Source organism: Pelobates fuscus, chromosome 8, assembly GCF_036172605.1.
Source record: "Pelobates fuscus isolate aPelFus1 chromosome 8, aPelFus1.pri, whole genome shotgun sequence".
Classification (NCBI taxonomy): Eukaryota; Metazoa; Chordata; class Amphibia; order Anura; family Pelobatidae; genus Pelobates; species Pelobates fuscus.
In genome coordinates this window covers 72,247,158-72,262,724 of record NC_086324.1, presented here as the reverse complement: position 1 = coordinate 72,262,724, position 15,567 = coordinate 72,247,158, and the positions used below count along the sequence as shown (strand labels likewise).

The 15,567-nt window shown below is 38.6% G+C and overlaps 1 protein-coding gene across 2 annotated transcripts in view; it reads left to right on the top strand.

Moving 5' to 3' along the window:
• Window positions 1-15,567, top strand: part of HDAC4 (histone deacetylase 4) — a 182,326-nt gene that overhangs the window by 26,804 nt on the left and 139,955 nt on the right. For both annotated transcript variants that reach the window (XM_063430033.1, XM_063430034.1), the window contains exon 2: window positions 3,524-3,686. In XM_063430033.1, the coding sequence (XP_063286103.1) occupies window positions 3,665-3,686 (22 nt within the window). In that variant the 5' untranslated portion in view covers window positions 3,524-3,664. The remainder of the gene's footprint in view (window positions 1-3,523; window positions 3,687-15,567) is intronic.

Here is a 15,567-nt window from a genome sequence, read left to right as displayed (position 1 = left end):
ACATAGGTGAAGATGTTATTTTTGAATGGGGGGGCGGAAAAATACATATTCGCCTATGTACCCCAAAATCCTTGCACCGGCCCTGTCTGCATGCAGACACTGAACTTTCCTCATAGAGATTCATTGATTCAATTCATATCTATGAGGAGATGCTCATTGGCCAGGGCTGTCTTTGAATCATGCTGGCTTTGCCCCTGATCTGTCTCCTTGTCAGACTCAGCCAATCCTATGGGGAAGCATTGTGATTGGATCAGGCCACCACTTCTGATGTCAGCAGACTGTTAGTTTTTCTGAGTCTAACAGCATGCAGAGTTACAGCTTCAGGCTTGAATACAGTAAGATTTTTACTATATTTATGGAGGCATGAGGGGCCCAGGGGGGCTAGATGGTGGTGTTAACACTACAGGGTCAGGAATACATGTTTGTGTTCCTGACCCTATAGTGATCCTTTAAGGGGAATGGGGGGAGGGGTGGGGGCACTAAGAGACAAATATACATTGCATCCACTACCCACCCTGCATCCACCACAGACGCACTGCGTTTTCTAATCAAATACTCTCACTGCATTCACTACACACACATATAAATATTCTTGAAAACATAAAAAAAATCTGACTGGCATGTATATGTTGTGCATTTACCACTTAATAAAAAATAAAAAAAAAAGATTTGCAAAAAAAATTATAATAATAATAATAATAATACGGTAATTGTACAGAATATCGGTAAGCTATCGGCCTGAAAGTTCAGATTATCGGTATCTGCTCTAAAAAAAATCAATATAGGTAGATCCCTAATAGGAGGCTACTGCAGGCTGTTAATACAGTAGAAGATAATAAATGATAAAATAAACACACTTTGCATGCACCCTTAATAATGGCTTGAGAATAATCAGTTCGTTTCTCAAGCTATTTTGTGAATGGGGTGCTACAGATTGTGTTAGTGTCATGTGTCACTCTCGTCTAAAGCTCCCTGTTTTAACAATCTCAGAGAAGCATGCAGAGCCAAATGGCGCTGAAGAGATGACTTTGGGTTTGTCAACTTAACCCTTAAATGTAAGCTGGCACCAGGAACCTCCTTGCACCATAACAACTTAATTCTGATGAAGTTATTGTGCTCGAATCCATTAAGCAAATTAGACTAATATCCAGTTCATTGTATACATAATGAAGTAGAAAGTGTTGGTGCAATTAAATATTATACAAAGGTATTTTGTTGAAAAGGTGTGACTCTTTATAATACTCGCAGGCCTTTTACTTTTAAATTAGTCTATTCCACAGTGACAAGAGAACCCAGCTGACATGTTGCACATTTTGCTATTCCATATACCTAACAATAGGTGTTCTAGAATCTATTGCTGTCTGTTTTCATTTGACTAGTAAATTGTGTGGGTCTGGGTATGGATTTCTCTGTCTCAATTATCATACATCTACATCCGCTGTCTAATGCACTCTTGTCTACGTGTGTTTTTTACGTATTGTAGAAGAATTAAAATGACATTGAAAGTGTGCCCTTTGTGCTTGTTTGATCGGACCGTTTGTTATAATGTAACCAATTCTCTCCCTGAAAGTTTGTGTGTTGCCCAAGAGTCCTTTTTAATACTATACTAGGATATGTGACTCAATGCCACAACTGTTTCAAGCCTTTAATAACTGCGGGAAAGGAGCCATTTCTTTGATGCTGTTTTACGTACATTTTCTGTGTGAATAAGTAACCACCGTTAACATTGCGTTTGGAAAGTCTCCTTTGGGGTTATGTCCATGTATAGGGCCAGGGTAAAGGTTTATATGAAACTACATATTATACATCATATTATGTACATGCACAGGCTTAGAAAAAAATGGACCTTTAGTGCAGTCTTCATTTCACATAAAACGACGTGAGGATTATTGCAAAATGAAATCTTGTCTTGAATGAAAACCTCTATTCTGTGGCTAGAATGGAGTTGTTTAATGTGTAAATGATTCCATAAAGGCAGTTTGGGACCATGCTGGATGTAGGCAGTGTGGGGTTGCTATCAGTGGATTTATCTGTTGAGCACCACGTTTAGTGTTTGTGAAGTATGAGTTTTCTAGTGTAGGCTACAGCTATGTGAATTGGGTTCATATTTGCAGCATCCAGAAATGGACTCTGCCTCTTCATCTTCCTACAGAGGAACTTCTGCTGCTGTATGCTCGTGTTCAGCAAGGGAAGGATTCACACTGCGTTACGTACCACACTTGAAACCGGTTGCCTGGGTGACCAAAAAAGTATTTGCTTCAATCCAGTTTTTCCCCCAGACAGCCTGCAATTTAAACCTTGAAAAATAATTATTTGGCACCGTGTGAAGTTTCTGTACAGACGAGGTGCACATTTCTCTTGGTGAGTGGGCTGAGCTGGGCTGGCGTACAGATCATCCGGCACTTGTGAAAGAGCTGTAATGAGCTGGTGACATTGTCTGCGCCGTCGTAGTTAAATGCTTTAACGGAGCCTAACGTAGTGGAGTGGTATCTGCTGTTAGACCCATTTCCCCAAAGTAACTTTTTAATTAATATACATAATATATTCTTTCTTGTGCTCCAGTTATAATTTTGGCCTGCTCCAGGTGCAAGATCTCTCTAATTCTGACTATAAAGAAGCCTATTAAATTATTCACAAGTGGTATAAACATGGGGCATTACAAGTATGCCGTTTGAGATGCACTAAAATATATTTTCTTCTGTTGAGCACTGGTGGCGCCTTATCAAGAATGCTGCATTAATTATTTGTAACCTATGATTATATAGCTGATAGACACATCAATGCTGTAACTATACCATTTTGTTCTCTCGAGCATCCTATGTGAGTTTTTTGTGTGTGTTTTGGAACAGCTGTTCTGCATGATGCTGCTAAAGGTTCTCCATTGTGGGATGTGAGGCCACCTGTGGGTGTCAGAGCTCATTCTGTATGAGCGTAGCGAAGCTTGTATGGAGCAGACATCTCATTATTTTGGCCTTTTGAGATCTGACTGGGATCCAGCTTCAGCCAAACTATTGCTTCTGAAAAGCTGCGCTTTGTTAATTGCCTGATTAGAAAAACTCCTAACAGACTCCTGTATGATGTGATCTGGAACCTCATTTGTAAGTTATCGCTTTGAGAAAGCAGTTCTTGTAATGTCGTCTTCTTTTCAGAGGGTTTTTTCCATTTTTTATTTTTTATTTTTTTTTACCCCACAGTGGTTTCTGCTTTTGAAGTATAAACTTATTAGGGGGAGGGGGAGGGGGGGGTGTAAAAATGCTATTTTAGGCGGTGCATCTCGTTAGCAGTCATTGGGCCTCATCCCTATCACAGTCTGAGTTTTTGCCTGTGAAAGTGTTTAAGTTTCCAGCTGTAGACCTTCTGCAGGGAAGTGCGAGTGGGTCATTCTGAATCTTGTACAGGAAGATCTGGAATAGATCAGAGTATGCTGGTCTGCAGGGTCATTGTAATGGGTGGAGTGGATCGTATAAGTTGAGCCTGTCTTTCAGATTTTGAATTAACCACTGTGCTCTCTTTCTCTTTACAGATCTCCCTTCCTGTGACTTCATGTTTGTTTCCTTGGATATTCTCCTCCCTGAGAGTCTTCTTTCATGTACTTTTGCTTACAACCTGTGCTTTGGAGTACTGGATCTGGTGTTGACTTTTAGACAAATCATCTTGGCCTGACATGAGCTCCCAGACTCATCCAGGTAGGTTTTATAAACTTCCTAGGTAGTTAAGAATATATAGATGGTTTGTAATAGTGGTGTATTAATTTGTGAAATTAGTGTCATTAAGGAGCTATAGCGACATTAAAGGTACACTATAGTCACCAGAGCAACTGCAGTTTAATCTAGTTGGTCTGGTGAGTATAATTATACCCTTCAGGCATTTTCATGCAAACACTGCCTTTTCAGAGAAAACGCAGTGTTTACTTTGCAACCTAGGGATACCTCCTGTGGCCACTCCACAGATGGCCACTGGAGGTGCTTCCTGTGGCAGTGCTGCACAGTGTGATTTAATGCATATCTATGAGGAGGTGCTGATTGGCAAAACTGGTGTTTGGCCCTGCCCCCATTCTGCCTCCTTGAAGATTTCCGCCAATTCAATGCTATCTCTATGAACCCGCACGCTGCTAGAAATAACGTATGTTTTAACTTTGCTTTGACTGGGGAGTATCACACACAAACCTATACAAAGGGGGTGATTCACTAAAGTTTTTAAAATATTGACTTACTTTAACCGTCACTTTTCTGATCATATTTATTAAAGTGATCTAAATAATGGGTTTTCTTAATAGTTATTTCTGTTGGTTTTCCAAACTTCTAAATTCTGGAGGTAGAAGTGAAACAGAATATTTTTCTGTCGGGAAAACAAGGAAAGATTGCTAAATCTGTTGTGTTGCAGGGAAAATACTGTATAACAAAAAAAGTCTATTGGGGCAACCTCAACAGATTTAATAAATTACTCCAAAAATTTAAGAAAACATGTAAACATGTTTGACACTTTCATAAATCTCTATCAATGTTTTCAAGGGAGAGAGTTGGTTAAACTTCTAACAAGCTCATGAATAGGCAAATAAGAGACTATCAAAATGCTTTTATATTTATGTATATACTCTGCACCATTTATGTTTTGTGTCATATTTTTCACATTTCCTGTGAAGGAAAATCACTAGTAAAATAGAGGCTAATATTAGAAGATTTCCTATTTTAAAGTTAACTTGCTATCTATTCTATTATTTAGTTGTTACTTTTGTGAGTGTTAAAGGGGCCATTTAGGCATCACAACAGCTTCCTCTAAAAGAAGTTATTGTGCTAGGAGGCCACCAGGAGACATCTTACCTCATAATGTTAAACCATTCTTGAATGGTTTAACCCAGAATTGCCTCCAACACCAATATCCGCTTCTGAAATAGGACTTTCAGGAAGCGTGGAGTGCTGCAGTGCATTCCCACCCATTCCCAACACTGGCTTGCAAAAGGTTAGTTCCTTTGAATGCCAGTTTTGTGAACGGGGAGTCACTGATTGGCTGAAAGCACCAGCTGACCACTTGCAGTCAATCAGCGGCGCTGCTCCCCTTCCGCACTTCGTGATTCCTGATAGCAAAATTTCAAAACCCAGATGCCACTTGGAGGGAGTTGCGATAGGCCGCTTCAGAGTAAGTTAAGTGTGTCTGGGTGCCTCCTGGCACCATAACTGCCTTTGCATGAAGTTGTTTTTGTGCCTGGAGTGTTCCCTTAAACACCCCAGTGTGAAGCTGCTGTGTCTGCATATTTGTATATTTTTCTTATTAAAAAGAGCATTTGTACAGTGAATATGTCCGAATTTATTTAGTATATATTGTTTATTGTTTTTAAATACGGTTAAACATACTAAGCTGCCAAAGATGGATTTATACTTTCAAGAAGATACTGTTGGTTGCAACTGCTGTAATTCTTCCTTTCTGCCTTTCCAAGTGAAGTAGAAAGAATAGAACTGTCTTTCACTTTGCCTCCTTTCCCAGCATATCCGTAATGGAAATAGGGGTTGAGTTAAAGGACCACTATAGTGCCAGGAAAACAAACTCGTTTTCCTGGCACTATAGGGTCTTTGGGTCCCCCCCACCATCCTGTTCTCTGCAAAGCCAGAAAAGGTGTGGTAATGCCCAGTCCACCAAGTTCTGGCTTTATTTGTCCAAGATAGCTTTGAAGTTAGATGAATATAATTGAATAAATTATTTTGTCAGCCATATACCAATATAATTGGGTAGAATACCACTGAAAATGAACAAATGGTCAGATCTGGCGCTAGGGACCTATATATCATGGATCGTGTGTCACGCCAGGAGTGAATAATTCATTGTTGCTCTATAGAATATTGCTTTTTAATGTGATTGGCTACCTGATAGAGGCGGTATTGTCCATTTCAGTATGAGAGGGGCTTTTTTGATTGTATAGAATGTGGCAGATGTCAGAAAGTTTACATAATGAAGTTCTCTTTTGAAGCTGTGACTTCAACCAGAGCTCCTGAGCAAGGTGTACAATGTTACATATGACTTGTCTCTAAGTCTAGATTCAATGTAAACGGACTGTCTACTCTACCATATGCCTGAATCGCCTCTTGGATAGAGTTTTCTTTAAATATGCTAAGTGACCATTAGCAGTCAGGAGACCATTTTCTTCCAGTGTCCTATCCAAAAGAAACATTAATGAACCACAGATTAACAATCATGCTTCCTTTTGTGCATATTCAGAATGGGGAAAGCACAACCTACAAAAAGAGTATAGATATGGCTAGCAAAACTTAAGCCGTTAGGAAGGAATAGTGAAGTCGGCTATAGTAGGTCATAAATAGGAAATGTGAAAAAAAAAATTACACTTCTATCACATGAAGATCCGGGTGCTAAACTGAACCAAGCACAAGCCCCAGGGAGTAGATATCAGTGGTAGAAAGAGGATCCAAGCACTCAAAGTATCTTCAAATGTATTCATTGGGACAAGTGAGACACCCCGCCACGTTTCGACCTCTGAAAGGGTCAAGCTTGACAAAGACCCTTTCAGAGGTCGAAACGTTGCAGTGTCTCACTTATCCCAATGAATACATTTTGAAGATAATTTGAGTGATTAGATCTAGGGATCGACCGATTATCGGTTTTACCGATATAATCGGCCGATATTCGGTATTTTCGGCAATATCGGTATCGGCCGATAGAGATACCGATATTGCCGATAATACCTCCCAGGACCGCCAGGCTCATTACAAGCCCGGCAGTCCTGGGGGGGCGGGCAGCAAGCGTTTACTCACCTCCCAGCAGCTCCTCCAGCTCCCCAGTGTAAATCTCGCGAGACCCGCGGCCAGCTCTGACGGCCACGAGTCTCGCGAGATTTACACTGGGGAGCTGCTGGGAGGTGAGTAAACGCTTGCTGCCCCCTCCCCTCCCCCAGCTAAGCCAATGCCACTGGACCACCAGGGATTAACATATCCCCCCTCCCTGGCAAGGCAACAAGCAGGGAGGGGGGACAACAAAAAATAAATAATAATAATTAAAAATAAAAAAAAAATAATAATATAAAAATATATATATATTTTTTTATAAAAAATGCCCCCTCACACACACACTCTATTATTATACACATACACTACACAAACACACTGTGTATATAATTCAGTGTGTTTGTATAGTGTGTGTGTATATATAATGCAGGCTGTGTGTGTGTATATATATATAATGCAGTGTGTTTGTATAGTGTGTGTATATAACGCACACTATACAAACACACACTGCATTATATATACAAACACACACTGCATTATATATACACACACGCACACTATACAAACACACACTGCATTATATACACACACTATACAAACACACACTGCATTATATACACACACACTATACAAACACTGCATTATATACACACACTATACAAACACACTGCATTATATACACACACTATACAAACACACTGCATTATATACACACACACTATACAAACACACTGCATTATATACACACACACTATACAAACACACTGCATTATATACACACACACTGCATTATATACACACACACTGCATTATATAAACATTACACAAACACACTGCATTATATAAACACTGCATTATATACAGTGTGTTTGTGTAGTGTGTTTATATAATTCAGTGTGTTTATATAATGCACACTACACACACACACTCTGCATTATATAAACACACTACATTCACTATACACACACTATACAAACACACACACTTTGCATTTAGTATATACAGCATTCACTTTACGCACACTACCCACACACTACACAAACACTCTGCTTTCATTATATACACACTAGACAAATACACACTGCATCCACTACACAAACACACACTGCATCCACACCACTCACACTACACACACACTGCATCCACTACACACACACTGCACAAACACTGCATCCACTACACACACATACACAGCTCCCCTGTCTAAACACACTGCATCCACTACACGTGGCATGTATATTTTGTGCATTTACCTTTAGAAATAGTTTTTTATTTTCCAAAATAGTAAATGTACAGAATATCGGCTATCGGCCTGAAAGTTCACAGAGTATCGGTATCGGCTCTAAAAAATCAATATCGGTCGATCCCTAATTAGATCCTCTTTCTACCACTGATAAATAGTAAATGTGACATGTAATTGAAAAATATTCATAGTATTTGATGGGAAGACTGTCAGGGTTTTGTTTGAGAGCTTGTGCGAACTTCTCCTCTGTGAGTGTTTAATTTAGAATCGCAGTGACTCCCTTGTGAAGACTGTGCTGAATATGTTGTTGGAAGTAAGCCTGAATTTGAAGGGGCGTGTGTGCCAGTAACCGATTAGGAGGCCTGATCCTGTAGTGACTATGAGTTGAGAAATTATACCTGATCCTCTCTATCTTGTCCAGTAGATATTGGACGGTGTTTGTTTGAGCAGATTTTAGTTGCTGTCCTCTTTATGTTAATTATGCCATACTCAGACAAGGGATACATCGTTGCCTTCAGACATGTGTTCTGCTTGGAATTTTGGGTAGAAACATTCGTTAGAGTGTAAGGTCTATCAAGGATTGTGTCTTGCACAAATGCTTATCTGCCGTCCTGATCTGTCAGAGTTGCAGTTGGGAGGAAAGACAGAATTTGTGTATTAGCAGTACCCATAGATTTGTTTTTAGAGGGAATTTTACTCAAGATGGCTGCTTTAGTGCGAACACGAGAATGCGTGCGCACGAACAAGAGAAATATGCTTGTGGCTATTTACCAGAGTATCTGAAGACACTTGCACTAAAAAATTCGAGTTACTGCAGCACTGGTGGGCGGTAAGGACATTTTACCATCAAGAAAGATGCATTAGTGGGCGGTAGGTATAAAAAGGTTGACTACCCTTGGTATAGATTGTGATAGGATAGGTTTAAAGACCAGTAGGCCTTTCGGCATTTAACATTTAACATTTAATTGTTTATCCATTGTGGGGCGAAGACATGAGTAAGAGACTTGAGAGCCCTTAGTTACCAAAAAAGTAGCAGGCAGCAGATTAAGAAATAATTTGTAGCTAATGTTGATCATATATGAGCTGGGCATCTCTTGCAACCTGAAACATATTCTTTTTTTTAGCCTTAATTGAGCTAAACAGTATAAAAAAAAAAAACAATGTCCTCACACAAATGCAATAGGTGTAAATAGGTGTAAAAATAACAGTAAAGAGTTTGCAAAGTTGCAAATAGTATTTTTTTTTTTAAACAAGACGACCCTGCAAATGTAGATTGTTCCCATGACTACTCTTGTCAAGGTCCGCCAGGTGAAGGGCCATATTCTTCATCTGTGTAGTTTGGCCTTCCAATGTGCCAATTATTGCTGATTGCTCCATCAAGAGATTGTTGTGGTGTGACTCGACCACGCCCCTGCTACTGACATTTTTGGTGTCTCTCACTGCACATTGTCAGTCACACAGCATCATACAGTTTTGAATTACTCGGCGTGACAACCATCATGCAGTACACAATTTGAAAACCAGAAATTTCAATTACCGTAACAGCCATTTTTAAAAATAAATATTTATGTATAATATACAATACATTATATTGAAAGAAATAATTTAAGCTTGAAATCCTAGAAAGCATTAAGTGTGTTGCGTTGGTTGAAATAAAGGGGGGGTGGCGTTTTTAAAAAAAAAAAAAAAAAAAAAAAAATTATTTTAATTATTTAATTTTTATCGGGTGGTGCATTCCCATCTCTGCAGAGCAAATGGCCAGGGATGTGCTGAATAGGTCTGTGGTTTTTAGTAAATCAGAGCTTTTAATTTTTGTTTCTTATTAACATGCTTATAATATTGCATTTTCCCTGCTCTCTCCAGAAATCTATTTAAAACTGACATTAAAAGGCACGTGCCCGCTCCTTCCTGATTCTGTACTGAAACAATACCAGACTTTGTTAGAAGGATTAATAATAAATGATGTGGTGGTCATGTTTAACATATGGGTTCTTTGTGAATGGGAATGCCGTTTTACAGCTCTTTCCCACCAGTGGCAAATGTACCTGGTGTTTAAAAGTGCTTTAATGAACAAAAGGATGGATAATGCAGAAGCGAGTCTGTGAAAAGCATTTTTAGTGAGTAGTTTTAGAATGTGGGAGAGCATTCCATGCTGCAGTTAATGGCTGATTTGTGATGATGCTTTTCTGAGCTTCTGTTCACTGCCGCCTGGTGCCTTTTGATCCACAGAGCAGTGAAACAAACTCTATTTATAGATTACTGTGGACAGGCTGTTCTGTGTTGGATCTGCCCTGTTTTCATATACATTTGGTGTATCCCTCCTCTCATGATGTTTTGCAGTGATGTCCTTCTGTTAAGTAATGGTTTCTTCTATTTTTTGTTTGTTTTTTTTGTTTAAGCAATTGGATATGGTGTGGTTTTAATCATATTTGTTTCCTTTTTTTTTTTTACTACACGTTAAATGTTGGCTAATTGGTTTACGTTATATTACTTTTGTTCATTGATACATTGCTGCTAACCCACACGAATAACTACGGCTGTATTGCAGCAGTAATGATTTAGGTGTTTTCTAGGTTTATATCTAGATAACCTGTGTTTAAAATAAAAATAAAAAGAAAATTGTTATGGTTGTCATGTTAAAGGAACACTCAAAGCACCATAATCCTTACAGCACCCCTCAACTCACCCCCAATGTAAGTAGTAAAAATTATTTGCCTTTTACCTTTATTATACACCACTGTTTTGACTTTTTAAGTTCTGTCGGACTCAGGTCACTGCTTCAATGGAAAGCCAGAAGATCTTGCTAGGAACTTCCGTTGGCACTCCTGAGCTAAACCTTTCCATACTAGCGTTGGCAGATTTATTCTCAGCCAATGAGCTTAGCCCAGGGCAGAGCGATGTCAGAGAGACAGTGACTGTGCAGTTCTAGTGTTTGGAGTGTTCCTTAAAAAATAGACCACACACCCACTGTAAAAAAATAGTACATAAATTATCTATGGGGAAAAAGCCACTGGTGAATTCTCATACTCATTGTCCTCTTGTTGATTACACCTTATCTGTAGACTGGACAGATTTTTGTTGCAATATGTCAGATGCAAGCTATCTGTTTTCTGTTTACTTTATAGGTTCAAAAGGTACATTTTGTCTTTTGGGTATCATAAAGGAACATGCATCACTTTTTTTTTTTTTTTTAAATGCAAGCAGGCACTTTTAAACAAATATACAGACCAATATAAAGCAAGAACAAATTTGAAAAGTATGTAATAAACATTTATAAACTTATAATAAATATGGTCAGGTTGCAGTTGTATCAAAGTAACCCTTTTTTTTTTAAAGGGTTACTTCAACCCTTTGCAGTGGGAACTGTCCCCCACTCCGATTACAATAAAGCCTGGAAGAAAGATTACCTGGAATCCAGTGTCAGGTTAAGCTTGCGGTGCTACTTTCCACCCCCTGTCCAGACATCCCTGGGGCTTTGCATGGTCCAATCACAGGCTTATAATAGAGGCATGCTCAGAGCCGGCAAGGGGAAGGAGGATGTTTAAAATGTAAAAATGAAATAATCCTCCAATGGAGAGAGGCGGGAGGGAGCGCCCACAGAGTTGGAAAGGGAGAACAAGCCTCCCCTTCCAGGCATTCGGCTTGCAATGGTAAGATTGTAACGTCTGCTGGCAGTGTGCTGTGCCGAGGTGGGCGGTCTGTTCTGCTCTCCATTGTCAGTCAGTTCTTCAGAATAGAGATTGGTGAAACACTTTTTAAATAGGTTTTTCTCCCAATTTATACATTTGCTAGCAAAACTGCTTATATTGGCAGAATTGTATTATTTTTAAAATGAGGTTGTTATGGGCATAAGGGGTACACTTTAAGATGGTTAATTCTCCAGGCATCTAGAAAGAGATATTAGACGAAAGTGGGTAATGGGACCAACTAATAGGAGGTAGTGCTGGCTAGGAAGTGTAGGAACAGAGTGACTAATGTAACTCCATTCAGATGTTAGCATGCTGACAATATGGAGGAGGTCTGTCCTGTTTGGGTAAGTGTTCCCAGGCAAGTTGGAACAATGAAGATAACGGTAAGAATGACAGCAGACTGGAAGTTATTACAGATGTAACGCCCACTTCTGTTTTGACAATGTGACACTGTAGCGGAGGGTCAGGTAAGGCATATGATGAGTTTCCTTTGAATAAGTAGATAATTGTGGTCTAAAGTATGTTTATAGAGGTCAGTTTGTTTCCAAATCATACGTACAGCTCTCCTTGCATCTAGAGACATGTTTGTTTAGGTTCCCCACGTTGGATTTTCCGTAAGTTTTGAATATGGATAACTAGTGGGTTTAGAAACTGGATTTATAGTGCTAAATTGGCACAAAAGCTGGAGGCCACAATTTCAGGTTGTTCCATCATATCTAGTAGATTCGGAATCCTTTAACACCCTTTCATCAAACTTGAGTTGAATGGATGAATTTAAATGAGTTTGGGTTGTATAAGCATTTTGGTGTATTTCAGCAGAGCACTGCCGAACGGTCATTTATAAAACTTGTCTCTCTGGCAATTGTAAAGTAGCAAACCAAGTTCCTCTAGGAATATAGAATGGTAAGTTTGAATGACAGTGTGTTTCTATCCAGACTATATGAACTCATTGATCTGTATTTACTGTGTAAAGAGCTTTAATAGTATAACAGAAATGAGTGCAAATGTGTGCTTTAGCCCAGCATTTCTCAATCTTTTCAGCAGAACTATCCTTGTATGTCATGAGCATTTGTTTAAGAATGTTTTACCACTCTAGACAAAAGTAGAATTTGCTGCTCTTAATATATATATATATATATATATATATATATATATATATATATATATAATATCACATTTCCCTTTTAGTTTTTTTTCAGTATTTTTTTTTCCTCCTCTTCTCTTCTTTTCTCTTCCTTCTCTCCCCTCCCTATCCAATGTCTGTGTGGGTGTTTATGTTTGGTAGACTGTATGCGCACATATGTGTTTTGCGTGGGGGTGGGTATGGAGGATGTGGTATGTGTGTGGTATTTTGTTTAATATATATATCCCCCTCACTAGGTCCATGGGTATATGTACCCTGGGTTGAGAATCAGGGCCTTTTCACACTCTTGTAAAACATTTTTTTTAGAAGGAAACTTTTCTTGTTTATACCACAGAGTTGGTGGAGCAAGAACTCTGAAATAGGTTATAAGTATATGTTTGATTTTTAGTGAACATATCCCTGAATGGTTGTTGCTTTTCTTTTTGGAAACACTTATTCCAAAATCAAGAGTGTTACTATATTTTCTTAAGGTTTTATTTCTAGAGATTTGTGAAGGCTGTAATCTTGTTTTAGCAGGGCCTCCCTCACCCGTTTCTCTGATTGTAAAGTGCTGCCGAATATTTTGGTTCTATATAAATACTAATAAATAAAAAATATTTGTGATACATATTTATAGAGCAAATATTTATTAAAATATTGTGGATTACGAACATTGTATATCATGCTGTAAAAAGGTGCTTTACTTTAGTCCTCTGCTGCTTTTTTTAAATTTATTTATTTTTTTATTCAAAATCATCCAAATCTCTCACCTTTTTATTCTTTTTATAAATGATGTATCGGAATGCCCAAAAGATATTGCTCTTGCTGTCATAGTTCTTAATCTCTGCGCCTGCTGGGGCTCATCCTCTAACCAGTCAAAGGTATGCTGTGTTCTTTAAGTATGCTTGCCTTTAACAGCTGCTGAGAACTGCTGGGTGACATTTATCTTTAATATTTTAGGGTTTGTATTTTTAATTTTATTATAAATGTATGCATTTGCTTTATTAGTTTCCGCAGTAGATTGGCGTCGCCCTACTAATTACTTTCCAAGAGCAGATAATAATGCTGTGTGTGCCTTGGGGCTGTGCACTCCTCTTGTGATGCTCTGAGTTGGGAACACGGAGAGAACAAGTGATCAAGGCTGAGCATTTCCTCTGGACGTGTAGAGACAAGTTAAACTTGTGTGACGTGGATACTGACTTTCTATTGAAATACTTTTATTGTAAGAGTGTTACACAATTGTTCGCTGCAATGCACATGGCCATTATGAAAAAGAAATGCATGTGTAAAACAGTAGTTTAACGCTTATGCTGTGTCAATCCATAGACTTCTAATTGGAAGGGATTCAGTAACATAGTTTATAAAATTGTATTAACCATGCATTTGCACTTTAATTGTTTACAGTTATCCTGATACTTGTTATCATTCCCCAGTCCACTTAGTTTCTTCACTGATTAGCTGGTCAGTTTTTTTTTTTTTTTTTTTTTTTTTTTACAGGAAATATAAGCACCCACAATATCCATATCACAGTACTATTTAAAGCAGCAACGTTGAATTATATTAAACATTAGAAAATAACAACACAACATGCAACTTTACTCTTATGTTTTGCTCAGTAAGGCAAATCCTTTTTTTTTTTTTTTAATTATCCTTATTGACTCAGTAAATATATTCAGTGACTGTGAAAGCTGTTTTGATCCAGAGTCCCGGTTTGTAACTTGGTGGCATGGCTCTAGGAGTGACCTGGAAGTGTGAGCAGGTGCACAGCTTCCCTTTTTATTCCCGTATGCCGAGGCTACAGAAAGCTAACCGGATTCTCTGCATTGATAGGATAAGCAGACATTGGCTCCGGCTGTGTATTTTTGGTGCCTCTGCTTGCGTTCCAGACTCTGTGGGAAGTTTTATGGTTAAAGTTACAGCTGGGGTTTTCCCACAAGTTGAATGTGTGCTGTCTTTTGCATCAAAACAACCATGTTTCTATTTTTCGCTCCAGTTAGGTTCCTGGCTGTTATGTAACACTCAAAGGACCACTCTCGGGTTTCTGAGATACATTTTCTTCCATTTTGACAATGTAGTTGGACAGGTGTAGACTCCTAGCGTGCATGCACTGTTATCTTGGTAAAAGAGATTAAAAATGCCCCCATCCACGGCATGATGTTCTCACTGATGTTTTGAGTCTGTCTGGAAGTCGGTTGTTGTAAAGCTTACGTACAAGTTAGTTTGTCAGACTGATGTGTGGTATGTTTATGGACACAACATGCAGAGTTCTGGCCTGAAGACAATGTGTGTCTGTTTTAATGCCTGCACTGTTTAATACTGTGGAATGTGCAAGTGTGAGTTTTGGATGACAATTAAGAACATGAGGTAATGTTGTCACCAGGACACACCTAGATTTGCCTCTGGCAAGATCCAGAACGTTCCAACAGTTACTTTGCTGCTAATCTGATCCCTTTTAACCATTTGTCAAGAATTCCTGGCCTTAAAATCTGTGGACAAATTGTAACCTAGCCCAATGTTATCAAATATTATATAACCCTTTTTAAAAATACATGTCCATTGTCTAGTTTTGTAGGTTACTTTATTATTATTATTATTAAGTAAATTCATTGCTTCCTTTCTATATCCGAGATACAGAGTTACTGTTTAACCCGAATCCTTGCAAGAGAAATACATTTTTTTTATACCTTCAGCTCCTCCTTTCTTCATAGATATTTTTTTTTTTTGTATTTCAGTGGGTGCTTGAAGTGAAAAGATGTCATTATGATGTCACAGCCTCACGAG